This window comes from Parasteatoda tepidariorum, chromosome 10, assembly GCF_043381705.1.
Source record: "Parasteatoda tepidariorum isolate YZ-2023 chromosome 10, CAS_Ptep_4.0, whole genome shotgun sequence".
Lineage (NCBI taxonomy): Eukaryota > Metazoa > Arthropoda > Arachnida > Araneae > Theridiidae > Parasteatoda > Parasteatoda tepidariorum.
The window spans coordinates 32,629,736-32,646,355 of NC_092213.1; the positions used below are offsets into that span (position 1 = coordinate 32,629,736).

Sequence of the window (16,620 nt, forward strand, 5' to 3'; positions counted from 1 at the left end):
ATTCTTCAAACAACAAAATATGCCACATCAGTTTGATACAAAATAACTTATGGTCATATATGCAGTTACAAATATATTTGTATTTTTTCCACTTAACATTAGATATAGAAAAAAAATTTGAAATATTTTGCATCCTCATGAAAAAATTACCAACCGTACTTTCAATCTATTTTAAAATATAATCTAAAACAATGATAAGATTTCTAACAATAGCTTTTTCATTTTAACATTATCTTTTCAGAAATCATTTGCTCCACTTATCTAAAGTAAAGAACTCAATACAAAATATCATGTGGAATTTAAATTCAATCATAAATACATTTAGTACTTTTTCCATGTACTTAACATTATCTGTAGGAGAAAGGATTAAAGATAGGCATCCTCATTAAAAAAATATTGATCGTATTTTTAATCTATTGTAAAATATAATGAACTACAACAATAACCGATATTGCCTACAATCCTTTGTCATACTTATCTAAATACAATTTGATACAAAATATCGTGCAAATTTACATTAAGTTAAAAATGCTTTGTACTTTACCATTATCGGTCAGAAAAAAAATTAACGATACACATCCTCAAAAAATTAAATACCAACCGTATTTTCAATCTATTGTAAAATATAATCAACAACAATGCGACTTCAAACAATATTTTTTCTTCACATTTGCGTAATGAATTTAGAAATCATTTGTCATACTTATCTAAAGCCATGAAAATGATACAAAGTGTTTTGTGGTTTTACCTTCAATTAGAAGATTATTTTAGAACCATTAATTTAAATTCAATTGTCATTCATAACCAGACTTCATTCATAACCAAACTATCAGGTTTTCAAAATACAATTGAAAGGGAAAGATTTACTATCGCTATGATTGCAATTTTATTTTTATTGTGTAATTTAACGAACCTGTTGTGATGCATTAGCTTAATTTTCTTGGAAGATAACTCTAATGCTGTTCAAATCCTTAATTTTAAAAGATTACTTTAATTTACGATAAACTTTGATGGATTTTTTATAAACTGTTGCCAGCTTTCCTTGCTTTAAAACTTTAATACTTAAACTTTGTCAATTTTCTGTTTACTTTACTTAACTTTGTTAACAAGTTAACAGCTATTTTCTTTATTGGGATTGCTTGTTTTTATAATTTTGTTAGCTTTTAAATTTAGCAAAATGTTTGTCCTCAAATTCTTTACATTCGCTTCAGATCCAGTTCTTAAACTCTCATTTCTCATATTTTTGGTTTCATAAAAAAACTACAAATCAGATATTAATTAAATAATTTAAAAAATTTAAACTGAATCTGTTAATATTTTATTGAACCAAAAAATCTTAACGCAACATGATTTCAACACAAACATTCACAAAGCTGTAAGTCCTTAAGTTGTAAATAAGTAAGTGATATAATTTATCTGTTTCTTAATTTTGTTTATTTATTTTTTGGATTAGAAATTTTTTGATCTGCCACAATAAAATTTCATTTTACTGAAAAACAGATTATAAATTGGCATACAATAATTAAAAAAATATTAACTCCATAAAAGAAAATCTATGAAATATTCAGGAGACCATATAAAAATTTTTGGTTCAAACGTAGTATACTTTAGATTGTTCTTCGATTTTTTTTCGCAAAAAAATAATAATAATAAAGCTACAATTTAAATATCTGAAACTGTAAGACAAACTTCAATTCTAAACTACATAAGTTATCTCGAAAAGAAAAAGAGCATATTTTTCACTATAAAGCGTTATTTCATGCAGCGACTGAATCTTCGGAGAAAAAAAATCTTAAGATAAAGTGAGATTTCTATGCACTAATCTCAATTCCATCTAATGTCACAAACTTTTTTTTTACTACCAGTGTAACTATGAGTTATTTACGGGGGAAAAACTGAAGTTGATACGTCTTAAACCAGTTAGCAAACACCCCCTCAACGGCACCCACAATCTTGACCACAATCCATCACTTGAAGATATATTTGCACGCACAGAAGGACTCTACCCTCAACAGGAACTGCTTTTGGTGAAGAGGGCCTCTTGCTACCTGGCTTCTTTATGCACGTGGTAGCCTCTCTATCTTCGCCAATCTCAAGTTCTCAACAATTGCCTATTTGTCTTTTCTCGAAAGGTTGGGTGACTTGGCGATGCCCTGGTGAGATTTGTTTGGACAAAGGTCTCTTTTTTTTCCCTAGCTAAGTTTGTTCTTTTTCTTCTAAAGATGGATAAAAAAAATGTGCCAGTTAATTCCATTCTCGATTCAAGAGTGGATCATTGTAGAGTACTTTTGGTTGTTTGCTGATTGTACAATAAGAGCAGATATTCGCAGTAAAATAACATACTTGGTTCTTTGAGTTCATTTTGAATTGGTTCGTTAAAGCTATGAGGGTTGATAAAGGGAGCAGCTTTATTTGATTTGTTATTGGAAAGGAAAATGAATTCAGGTGCGGAATGTTATTTGAAGGGCCATTAAAAGGTGTCGGAGTTGTGTAATGTGGGTTTTTCTGAGAATTTAGTTGATATCTTATTTCTTATTCAAAATTGTTAATTAATATTATGAAATATGTTAGCTTTTAAACTGTTAATGATATAATTAGAATAATCTAAAAAAAGTCTATTGTTAGTCCTGATTTCGACAGCACTATGTTACTGAAAGTTATTTTTAAAATAATTGTAATTCAGTTGCTTAATTCGTATTCACAGCGTAAAATTAGAATAATATTATTCACTTCTGATAAAATGTTCAGATAAAATTATCAATATTATTTATTACCTGAACGGAATTATGACATACAGAATTATGACCAGTTCGTTTCCCTGTTTCTTTACGATTAACAGACTTACATCAAAATTTTTATTTATTAGATAAACAAAATTATGACCTACTCTCTTCCCTGCTTGTTTACGAGGTAAAAACCTACATCAAAATTAAAATTTATTATCTAAACAGAATAATAGCATACAGAATTATTAACTACTCGCTTTCCGGTTTCTTAATGATGTACAGAGCTACATCAAAATTATTATTTATTATATGAACAGAATTATGACCTGCTCACTTCCCTGCTTCTTTACGATGTACAGAACTACACCAAAATTTTAATTTGTTCATATTTATTGAATTTACAAAGATTTGATTCGGGAGATTTAGTTTCCTTCTTGAGTTAAAGTCTAAACCTAATTTCCTGTGTTACCATTGTACCTCCGCCTGCAAACTTTTTTAAAAATTTTATTTAATTTTCAGTTACACGAAGCACTTGCTCAACAATTTTCGCTGAAGAGATTTTTTTAGTCCTAGATCGAAAAAGTTAATTATTAATATTTATTTAAATTGTTTGTAATTTTTTTTATTCATTATTTCAATTGCATACATGTAGTAAAAACAATTTTACACAAAGTTCATCAAAAATTACTATAACTTATTAAACATTTAATAATTTTGAAACGGTAACTAAATATCTTTATCATGCAGAACAAGGCAGTTGTCCTGTGATTGCTTTATGATGTAATAAAGGAACAACGCTTTTATTTATTTTTAAGTTTACAATTTTGAATACTAATCAAAATGAAATCATAATAACAGAGGATAACACTAAGAAAGTATGATAAAAAAATATATCATCATAAATACTGCTGAATAGTTTTTTAGTAAATGAAATACTGTTATAATTTTTCTTAATTTCATACTGATAATAGCCAATGATCTCTGGATCTTCTTTTTATTAATGATGGCATGGGATTTTTCTGTTCTATACGCTAGCGCTTAAAACGCTAAGGCTGCAGTTTATTTTTCATGTTAAACTGAAAAATAGAATTATGTTATTGGAAGCATGCTTTTGAAGTAACTAAGTTATATTTATTGGATTATTCTTCCAATTTTATTTATATATATGTAATTTGTTTTTCACTACATGAGCAAAACTTTTGTAATTCATGGCATAAGTAAAATAAATATATGCATATATCTGTCTTATGTGGTTAAAAAAAAACCTGGGATCTATCTCAGATAGCATCACTTGGGTTTGATGTATTAGACTGCCTTTTAAATGTTTGTAAATGCACCACACACACAACAAAGAAATTAGCAATTTTAATCGAAATGTATAGGTTTTTAATTAGAAAGTAAGTTTTCTGTAGCTTTTTCCTAAAAAAATGACTTAAAACAAAAAAAAATTATTAATAAGTTATTATAAGATATTTTTCAAATTGAACTGGTCAATTAAACATTAACACCACAAGGACTTTCGATGTGCAGTTATAAATTTATATAGATTTTTGAAACATAAAATTTGTATTGGAGGAAAATCTAAGAGATTAGTATAAGCAGTAACTATCATTTTGCTCTCTAACTCTCATTTTAATTAACTTTTCATATAAAAAAAATTTTGTTCCATAAAAAATATTCATTCGAACCAGAATTTATAAGAATGCCAGATATTCTATAAGAATTATTGTAAATATAAAATACGTGTGCTTAAAAGGGGCGTGTGGGCTAATGAGTGCCTCAACGCTCAATATTAAAAAATAAACATATGAACCTAACAGAGTAGAATAACAAGTTTTTAATATTGCTGATAATAATTCAAAATTCATATTACCTAAATGACAATAACCAATTGCCCGACAGAACCACACAGTGGCAAACTTAAGATTTTGAACACTCTTCCTCCAGGTGGCTATAAATTTAATTCTTTTTTGAATTTCATTCTAGAAATTTCTTCTTCCCTTTTATAATTTATACTTATGCCAATTTATAAATTTTTGCTTTGTCTCTATACATTATAAAATATGTATAATAATTAATTAAATGCCCTATTTGAATCGATGAATTTGATACAATGCCTACGCATTATTCAGTTTCTAGATAATATGTTTTCCAATAACCTGTCATTTTGAAAATAACTTTATTCAGAGAGAATGAACAAAACTTTGAACAAGTTTTTATAGACATTTAGCTATCCTTACTTTGCAATTACCAGAAACAAGTTTTTTTTAACATTTCAAACTTAACTACGTCGTTTATTGCCCAGACTTATAACAGCAGTATATACCAGCTATTTAAGTATTATTAATAGCAAATGTGCAAAACATATTATTACTACGTTTTTACGCGTACACAGCTTCAAATTAACTTCAAACGCCAATGAAAATTACCAAAATTATATACTTTATTTAAAATTACTGTCATGCAAAATGAAATAATTGCAAATAAATTATTATTTTTTTAATTTTCTATGCTAAGAATAACATACCTAGCTGATATTCCATTTTATTAATATTACCACCATCTATAAAATGTATATATATATATATATATGGGCACCTATTTTTGAGTGCACGAAATATGTCGAATTTTTTTTTAATCTTCATATTTTTGAAGCAAATGAAGTTTTCATGTTAAGTATAACTTTCAGCTTCAGTCCCTAGNATTCTAAGCTTCTATCAAATTTCATGCTCTTTTTCAACAAAATGTTTTTTGCGATATCGACACATATAAAGAATAATTTTTATCTTAGGATAAATATTCTTTATTCAGAAGAAATATCGCATTAATTTATACCAATAGATGTGTCTTGATGACGACTATTGGTTTTCCCATTTTTAGTTTCTCTTTATATTAATTTCTATTTTATTATTTGTGTTTATTCCTGAATTAAAAAAAAATGCAAGTCTTTTGCTCTTATATAAGTGCTTAGAACTTTTATATTAGCATGAAAGTCCTTTTGAAACTAATTTTTTCTGGTTTAAATAAGCAAGACTTATGATTAAGCAAATTTATGTACAGTATATTTAGATAATCCTATTTTATGGTTACCATAGAACCAGTTGTTTTGACACTTTAAACTGAACTTTGTCGAAACTTTTAAAAACAGCACGAGCCCGCTGTTCGGACACTCTTACGAAAGCAGCAAATGTCCAAAACCTATTATTACTCCGCCTTTACTTAGAATACAACTTCAAACCGCCCACTGTTCCCTTTTACATGTCTTGTTTAAATAATTTTTTTTTCTTCTTCTTTCTTTCATGAAAAATTGCCAATGGCAATCAAGGTAGTGCAAAGAACAAGAAGTGAAAGAGCTTTCTAAGAGCTTTCAGCAATTAGAACAACAAACTAGTCGCACCATAAATCTTTACCTTTTTCGATAAACTCTTCAATGGAGGTAGGCATAAGGACACAACTCAGCGGGAGAAGTAGATTACTAAATTGCGAACCGCCTTCTCTACGAAGTCGTTATTATTATCTTCGTTTTTTTTTTATTTATTTCGTCAAAATGCACTGATAAAAAAAATGCATGGAAACGCCTGATGGAAAGAAATGTTGACATCGATGAAATCCAGGCTTTTTGGTGTGATTTAATTAATTAGGATTGTTTTACCTTTGTTTCTGTGTTCGATATGTTTGGTCAGCAAGGTCTTGATGATAAATCAGTCACAGAGTAGGTTGCGATTGGCAACAGCCTTTTAAAAAATGACTAATTATTGATTTATTACGAAATTTCACTTAACGAATGTATGTCTTTCACATATGTAAAAGACCGAAATTCAGAAAGTGTTGGTAATATTTATACTTTTCACACTCTATAGACTAAAGCAATTTTTTTTATTTATATATCGGTGTGACTACAGTTTCGCGCAGGGTTGATACTTAAAACCTTTAAAATCATTGTAGGAAGTGGCAGTCCAAATTAAATCACATGATATTATTTATAGCTAAATACCCTAGCAAAATGAAAGCCCTTATTGGACCAATATTTATGTATCTTGGCTCAATAAGGGTTCAAATGCCTACTTTTCCGAAATAGACCCTATATGGAATTGCGCGATTTACCCATATATTTTACAGTTTACAACTAATATTGGCCCCATGTAGAATTTTCAGATTCATCCGATATTTTAAATTCGTTATTCAGCCAATATGGGCCAATATTGGCCATATACAGGACCAATATCGAAAAATCTAGACATCTCAATATTGGTCCTTCTGTGCATGTTCATATAGAACCAATATTGAGCCAGTTTTCAGCCCAACTGGGGCCTATGAAAATTTGTTGCATATACAATTTATTTTACAATGTCGCAGGGTATGTTAACTTTCCGATAAGGAAGTTTGAAATTTTAAAAAAAATTATCCGATAATATTTTAAAATAACAAAATATTTTATTTTAATCGAGATTCTTTTCTCCCTATCAATTTCATAATACAATGACCGAATACTTGCAGACAAATAATTTTGAATGCATTCAAAAATTACAACTTGACATGACACGTATTAATATCGTAAAAGCCTTCCTGTTTAAATCCTCAACGCACCGTGACCTGCCTAAAGCAATGATGACATGGATGAAATCCAGGGCTTTTGGTGCGGTTTAATTAATTAGGATTTTTTTAACTTTTTTTCTGTGTTCGATATGTTCGATCAGCAAGGACTTGAAGATAAAGCAGTCACAGTCAATTAACAACGGCCTTTAAGAAAGGACTAATTATTGATTGGTTACGAAATTCCACGATGCTGATACACACTGAGTGGCCAAATTATTATGACCACCTCTTCAGTACGCTGTTGGGCTACCTTTTGCGCGTATTACTGCCTTAATTCGTCTGGGCATGGATTCTATGAGATGTTGGTAGGTGGTAGAAGGTATGCCAGACCATGCTCGCTGAACTGCACTTGCCAATTCCTGCAAATTTGATGGTACTGGATCCATCTGTCTGAGCGCCTGTTGAATTTCATCCCACAAATTCTCAATTGGATTGAGATCTGGGGATTGTGCCGGCCGTCATGCTCTTCGAACCATCTGAGGACAATGCCAGCTTTATGACAAGGAGCGTTGACCTGCTGGAAGTATCCATCCCCGCCAGAGTACACCATTGACATAAACGAATGTACTTGATCTGCGATGATGGCATTAAGGCGTTGTGGTACAGGAATTAAAGGACCCATACAATACCAAGAGAACATTCCCCATACCATAACGTTGCCACCACCAGCTTGTAGTGTCGTGGCAATGCAGTTTGGGTCAATGCTTTCGTGCTGTTTTCTCCATATTCTCATCCTGCTATCTGCGCGATGCATTTGAAATCGTGATTCATCGGACCACATGACCCTCTTCCAGTCATCTACTGTCTAATGTTTGTGCTCCTTTGCAAATTGGAGACTTCTGCGCTTATTTAAAGCAGACAGTAGAGGCTTACGAACAGGTCGTCTGCTTTCATTCCCTATACGGCGCAATATGCGTCGAACAGTCCGTTCAGAGACGTTCACAGTTGCTCGTTGATTAAGATCACTTGCAATTTGTCGCACTGCTGCTCTCCTGTTGCGCTGCACAGCCCTGGCCAGCCTTCTCTCTGATCGAGCATTCAGTACCCTGCGACGACCACAAGTCTGACGTTGAGACCCGGTTTTTTGCTTGATTGTCCATTCTTTGTACACATTAACAACTGCTGCTCTAGAACACTTCACAAGTGCAGCCGTTTTGCTGATACTCGTTCCGACACATCTCGCACCCACAATCATTCCACGTTGATATTCAGTTAAATCACTTTTCTTTCCCATATCTGAGCAAGCAACACAGTATAACTGATGACTCACTTGTCCAGCATTCCCGTGATATAGTTATCTTGCCTTCTAGCGATAGCACTGTGACGCAATAACTCATTTGCATAAAACTCTGAGGTGGTCATAATAATTTGGCCACTCAGTATATATCTTACACACATGTAATATTCCAAAACTCGGCAACATTCCGAGCTTCGGCGACATTTGTAATTTTCCCTCATAATTAATCATCGTTTATCTATCGGTTTTACCACAATGGTTGAAAATCAAAACATTTAAAATCATTTTAGGACTTAGGTAGACCAAATGCAAAGGATATTATAAACAATTAATTAGAATATGTTTTGTTAGCGTTCTGGTGGTACATCAGTTTAAGTTCTACGTCATTTTAAAATAACTAAAGTAATTTAATTTCAATCGATTTTCTCTCTACCACCACTTTTAAAATAACTATGTCGGCGAAGTGACAGATAATTAATTTCAGTTTCTTTCATTAGTTCTTGTCCTGCCACTCACTAAAATCATTTTGAAGCTTTTTTTCTCTTAAATCTTCAAAGCACCCTGACCCTATTTGAATAAAAATGTTAACATCAATGAAATATAGACTTTTTAGTGTTTAATTAATTCGGAATGTTTTACGTTTCTCTTTGTGTTCGACGCGTTTAATCAGCAAGGACTTCATGATAAATGATAAATCAATCACAGAGTTGAATATGATTGACAATAGCCTTTCAGAAAAGACTAATGATTGATTGGATTACATTTTCAAAAGTAAACTCACATTTTTTGCACAATAGTTCCAGATTCAGCTTTAGGAGGAGTTTGTAACTTTCGTACATAATCTATAAGTTAGAGAAAATGAATTGTTAATTTATCAGTTTGGACACAGTTGGCTGAAGCTTGAAACGCAAAAGCTTTGAAATCATTTTTGGAGGAATGAGGTAAATTCAAATAAGATGGTAATTATAATTAATTAAAAATGTGGTGGGATAGTCTTTCAAAGAATTAGTTAAAATCTTGCAAAATTTCGAAACAAAATAATTTTAATTTCAATCGGGATTCTTCCCTATCAATTTTGTAATAATATGTCCGAAAATTGACAGATAATTAATTTTAAATAAGTTCCTGTAATTAGTACTTCGAAGGACACTTATTAATATCATTTTAAAACTGAAAATACCTCAGCGTACCATGACCTGCTTGAATTAAGTGTTGACATAGATGAAACTCTGGCTTTTTGGTGTGATTTAATTAATTAAGAGTGTCTTTATCTTTGTTTTTATGTTCCACACGTTTAATCAGCAAGGACTTGATGATAAATCAATCACGGAGAAAGTTGCGATTGACAACGACCTTTCAAATATGACTAATAATTGATTGATTGCGGATTTTTAAAAGACATTCGCATGTCGGGCAATGTTTGTGTAATAGTCCGAGATATCGGTAATTTTTTCAACGAGTTACTTTTGTGTTATAATCAAGAATACTTCGAAACGTTGACAATATTTATAATTTCCACACACAATCATTAAGCTAAGGTAAGCTGGTTGATGTTTATTTATCGATTTGACTACAATACCCTGAGGATTATAAATTAAAAATCTTCAGCATTTAAAGGGGTAGGGGACCAAATTCAAATGAAGTATAATTATAGTCACAATCAATTAATAACTGAATATATTGATTAATAATCAAACTGGTGCTACCTCGAAAGACTTGTTAGCCTTTCGAGGTGGCATTTTAAGTTTACACTATATTAAAATAACAGATAATTTAATAAACCAATCAGAAAATAAGTTACGATTGGCGACCTCCTTTCAAAAAAGAAATTACTGGATTGTTCTGTATTTCCTGCTTTGTGAATTTATATCTTCTAATTTTTTATAATTATGTAATTAGCAGTGTCATAAAAGGATGGCAATTTTAAAAAAGTTTTAAAATGTTATAGTTACCCAATAGACTGAAGCTAGTTAAAGTATTTTAATCCGCTGGTACTAATGTAAACACAGTACGTTGAGGTTTAGAACACAAAAGCTTTGAAATATTTCGAAAAAAGAGATAAAACGAGGGAAATTATGGGGAATAATTTTTTAAAAAAACATTAACTCATCTAAATATGACATTCTAAATGTAAGGTATTTTAAAATTACTAAAAAGTTTATTTTTTAATTAAATTTTCCCTTACCCCGATTTGAAACGGACTGTCAGATTAAATATAATTTCAATCCTATGATTCGTACTTAGTTTGCTAAGTATTAAACTTTAGTTTAATAGCTCGTTTAACCCTCTGCGCACCATTGTTTATAGTGTTTCCTCCTTAATGTTATTAATTCATTTTCGTATTTTGTCCTATCTCTTGAACTAACTGTCTACATAATTTTTAAAATTTGACAATCCAAATACAGTTTGATAAAAAAGTAACCTTTGCTACGTAATTGAAATTCTCTTTTCCATTTAATCGAGTAATATCTAATTAGAAATTTTTACATCGTTATTAAATGTCGCAATTTTAATTACTAAATTCCCAAAACGGCTGCCCAGTCGATGTTGATAATTAACTATCACAGCATGGGCCGATTTTCTTTGAAAATATCTAGGTGTCTGACTCTGTTCGGAATCCACTCTTATATAATGTCGCCGATGGTCCCTCGAAAAAAAAACTTTAGGTATAGTTTCGAAACGTGGGAAGTAGGGCGATAACTACCACCATCTGATTTGTGATATAAAATATAGTACTGAAGTGTATGCGTGCACCTGGATTATCTTTCAGATCTATAATTATAAATGATTATCAAACTATCACCACTACCCCATTAGTGTACTATCCAGCTATCACGAGAACTTCTCCAGACACCAAATTCACGGCTACTTTGGTTACAACGTTAACTCACTTTCAATAGGAGTATAAGGTTAATCATTTAGCATAGGTTTAGGCTAAGAGGAATGTGCCATTTAATCAATTCTACGTCATTAGAAATGGTTTGATTCTTGTTTCCATAACAACAAACTACCTCAGACTTTTAGTCGGAAAGAGTTCTCGTCGCAGCTGAACAATAGCTCTAGTGTGACGTTAAAAAACACAACTCAAATTAAACTTAGCGACACATTTTTACTATGACTGTGCATTTGTATGCAGTAATTTATTGCAATAAATGTATACTAAATGGATACTATTTATTACTATTTTTCAGATTCATAGCGACCAAATGCCGTTCCGTTGTGATTATTGCCAGAGACTGTTCAAGCACAAGCGCAGCAGAGATCGGCACGTTAAACTGCATACAGGCGATAGAAAATATCGCTGCACACAATGTGAATCGGCCTTCTCTCGCAGCGACCACCTCAAGATTCACATGAAAACCCATGACAATGGAAAACCCTATCAGTGCACAGTTTGCAATAGAGGATACAATACGGCTGCTGCTCTCTCATCGCACATGCAAAATCACAAGAAGACGGAAACTATTTTGGATGTTAATTCTTACACTAGAGGTGGTAATGGCACACCTACAAGCATCGCAAATGAAACTGTGGTAAGTTTTTACCATTTGTTATTGTTACTAAACATTACATTTTGCCATTATAACCATTAAAAAGTGGTTATTTTAAATTTTGTTACTAAACAATACCTTTTCTACCGTCTGCTACTAAATAATATATGTATATATATGTATATATATATGTATTCTGCCTATTTTCTAAATAATATACATTTTACCTTTTACTGAATAATAACCAGTTGCAAAAAAAAGAATATTTTTCAAAATTTGTAACAAGAAATGGCATATTTTATCTGACATAAACTTTAACATTTTTTATTATAAAATATAGATTTTATTTCTTGTAATTATAAAACGTTCATTCAAGTATATGTAAATAAAAATTTTAATACTCGGAAATTGAAATAAAAAAATTTATGTTCGCAAAATAAAATAAAAATAGCACTTTTACATGTTCATTCCTCGATTCCTATTCGTCGATTTAATTAAAATATTTGATTTCGACTCTTAAAAGTGCATTGTTTAAATAATGTCCAAATTTATGTGCCTCACAATTTCAAATAATTTTCTATCACTATAAGTTGAATGATAAAAAATAGTAAATGTTTTAAAATATTTTATTATTATCATTGAATGAACGAGATTTAGAGTTGTGTGCAAATTATAGAGCTGTGTTTAATAATAGAGTTGTGTTTTGATTTGTTTAATAAGTTCCAAGGATATGACATAATTCACGTTTATAGCTCCTACCTCTATACTTTGAGAATCAAAAATCCGAGCCCAGCAAAAAAAAGTATGTTTATTCAGAAAAAATACATTTTAACATACATATTATTAAATGCACATTTTACCATTTATAGTTTGAAAAAATCGCAGTCCAAAATGTCGTAGTTTTGAATTTCCGTTTCGTCTTAAGAGCTATTTGGCAGATTATGTTCAGATGTAGGATTTTTGCACAAAAAATTACAAAATTTAAAATGCTATTTTATTTATCCATTTAAAATTATATAAAGTTTTATCTCTTAACCTTACCTTAATATGGCTACAGTAAATTTTTGATGATATTGAGGGCCCTATGAAGTAGTTTATGAAATTAAGTTATAGCTATTCATTTGCATTAAGTATAGTATTTCATTTACACTTATAATTTACATCTATTTACATCTTTTATTCATTTTAAATCAAGATGCTGAAAGTTGATTCAAAACATTGAGACGTTAAACAGCAATCTCCAACATTTTTGACATTAAGTTCCATATGAATTGATCCTTAATAGTTATTTACATCAAATAGTTCATTTACATTTAAATATAAAGTGATTTATTATACGAAATTACAGTTATCCATTTACATTGAGTGCTCAAATGCAAGATCTGGTATCAGAACATTGAAACGTAAGCAGCAGACTTTAATATCTTTGGCATAAAGTTCCATATGAAATTATCTTTTATGTGAAGTTGTAGTTATTCACTTACATTGAGTATAATGGTTCATTTGCATACCTATATAAAGTGATTTAAATTATGAAATTACAATTATTCATTTACAATAAGTGCTTAAATGCTATATGGGGATTCATAACATTGGAACGTAAGCAACAGGCTCCAATATTTTTGACATTAAGTTCCGGACGAAGTGGTATATTATGTGAAATTACAGTTATTGAGTGTATGAGTCGATATATGAATTACATTGAATGCTTAAACTTTAGATGTGAATTCATAACATTGGAACGTAAGCAACAGGCTCCAACATTTTTGACATTAAGTTCCAGACGAAGTGATATATTATGCGAAATTACAGTTATTGAGTGTGTGAGTCGATATACGAGTTACATTGAGTGCTTAAACTTTAGATGTGGATTCATAACATTGGGATCTAGGCTCCAATATTTCCTGAATTTTAATATATGAAATGATCGTATAGTATGATTTTATATTATTATTATTTTATTAAAATGAGTATCCAAGTGCAAAGGTACCCTCGCTCAAGGAAAATTCATAGCATTTTAATGTAAGGCTTGTTAACAATAAAAAAGTAGCAAAAATCAACCTAGTTCATACAATCTTCATTTATAATGAGAAAAACCTTGTTACGAAAATAAATAAAAAAAATGACATCAATTTATTCGTTTATAGAAACTTGCAATTTATGATCAACGAGATATTTCATCTTAACGCACTGCCTTTTATTTATTACTGAATCAATTAATTAAAAATACTTAAAGTTACCCTTCACTAGGCATTAATAAGTGTAGAACATCACTCATGCCTTGTTAGAAAGAAATGGGTTGCGACAATTTACAACGGTCGAACATCAGGAATGAAAATTACGCCCGTGGCTACATTAATGTTCTTTCCCAAACGTTCTAACCTCATCAAGGTGTAGAGGGAACAATGATACCTTCAATGAGCTCTTATTTATGAGTAACCATTAGTATCCGTAAGAGTCGGTAGGCGTCGCTCAAGAGGCACTTCACAAAACCCAGAAATGGAAGATGAATTTAGGTTGGGGACGTGCGCAAACACAAGGCCACAAGAGATATGCTTTATTTACTTGCGTCACAAGTACGGGGCTACCCCCAGGGGACGAAACTTCACGGTGGGCCCTCGACAATAAAGAGCACGTTTTGGATATTTTCTTGATTGGTGACTTCTAGCTCAGTTTTGCCTTGTTTCTTTTTATTTAATGTACTGAGGAAAGCGAAGAGATACGGGGCTTCTGTTTATTTAAAGCATTTTGTAGAATGTATGAGTGCACTAGTGAGTATTTTGAGACCAAAAAGTTAATGAGATTTCAAAAGTTAGGGAAGTGAATGGTTGAACTGAAAAAATTATGAGTGGAGTTTTAAGTTAGATGAAAGGAAGAAAGATTTTTGAGAAAGATACGGGTTGTGATGTACGTCGTTTTGTCACTATATATTTAAGTGAATGATATGAAGAAGAAAAAAACATTGGTGATTCTTAATGAATTTAGTGACTGTTAATGAATAATTCATACAGTAGCAAAATGTGACGGAATTGCGAATTGAAAATTTTACGCTTACTTAGTATATAAAATATCTAAATACCTCTCATATATATATATTTTTTTTTTTAACTGATGATGTTTAATTTTTAAAAAAAATTTGTTTGATCTTTTTTGTTTGAAGAAAAGTAAATTATGTACCTCTTAAAACCTTTTTTTTTCTTTTTTGATAACTACTGAAAAATTAGAATTACAAAGATACTGAGTTAAGCGTTATTACATAACATCCCCAACTTAAATCGACTGTTTATCAATTGTTTTATTTTTTCTAATGTCCTCCTCAATTTTTGCGAAACTTTCTTTGTTTTCGACGAAACCGTTTCCTGCTATATGGTCCGAGCAAAAAATTCGTCAAACTGACGAAATGAGTATCGTCACTTCTTCAAGGAAACAAATTTCGGCAAAATTGAAAAAAAAATATTTCGTCATTCTATTTTTTTTTCCCAATTCCCACCTAGAGAATGACCTTTTCGTTATTACATGCATCTGAAGGGCAGATTTATTGGCCACTCTTTCAGGGGCACCATATTAGGTGGGCCAACGTTGCCCCACAGACAGATAGTACAGAGAAGGAAAGAACACCCATGCCTTGCTCGGGATTCGAACCCAGAACCTTTCTGATGTTTATCAAATATGCTAACGCAAAATTAAAGACCACTTTAAAGATAGGGAAAAAGGAGCTAGTGTGGACATTTTTTTTCGAATTTGTCATAAAACCATTTTTAATGTAGTATTCTTGACTTATGAATTATTTTTTTAACGATAGTTTGAATGATTACCAGTATTCTTATTTACAACTGAAATTAAAAAGTCGTTCAGTTCTTCCATAATAATATTTTAAGTAAGGCTGCTTATGTCCACTGCACAAGCAGCGCGTGGACAAGCAATGGGACTTGCGTCGACAAACTTGGTAACTTATTAAATAGCCACCAAGTTTGTTATTTATTTTCAACTTGTTTGTTTGTTATTTCATATTGTTAGTTATAGTTATCTAGTGATATTTTATTTTCAATTCAGAAAATTATATCAAAATCCAAAATGATATCAATCAACAATTTTAATTACCTTAATTGAATCAATTTTAATTACCTTAGTTGTAACATATAATGACATGGTTCGAGTGGTTTAACGATATTTCCGTCACTGGAGCAATGAAAACAACATGCAAAAAAGAATACGATAAAAATGCAACCTTTTTTTAAATTACGATTTATCAGGGACTCTTCCCCCAATTTCTCTCATTTTCTTAAATATGAACGGCATAATTATGTCCTTAAAAATGATGTAAATAATTGTGTTACTTACAATTCAAACTTTTTCGGGTATTATTAAACACAACAGTAAAAAATAATGAATATTTACTAAAAATCATTTTTTGCACGGATTTATCTTTAGATGAACAAATTTTATAATTATGTGCAAAAAATTTTTCGATTCGCTTGAAAAGTTCTTGAAATACGGCGAAATACTCCAAAGGTAAAATTAACATTATGGGGATAGACATGAACTTTCATTCACAAAGTAATTTTTTTTT

General features: G+C 30.7%; 1 protein-coding gene across 2 annotated transcripts in view; it reads left to right on the plus strand.

Annotated features, from left to right (window-relative positions):
- The window catches only part of LOC107445839 (zinc finger protein 423), a 301,190-nt gene that overhangs the window by 251,861 nt on the left and 32,709 nt on the right, over positions 1–16,620 (plus strand). For both annotated transcript variants that reach the window (XM_043038701.2, XM_043038700.2), the window contains exon 5: positions 11,751–12,092. In XM_043038701.2, the coding sequence (XP_042894635.1) occupies positions 11,751–12,092 (342 nt within the window). The remainder of the gene's footprint in view (positions 1–11,750; positions 12,093–16,620) is intronic.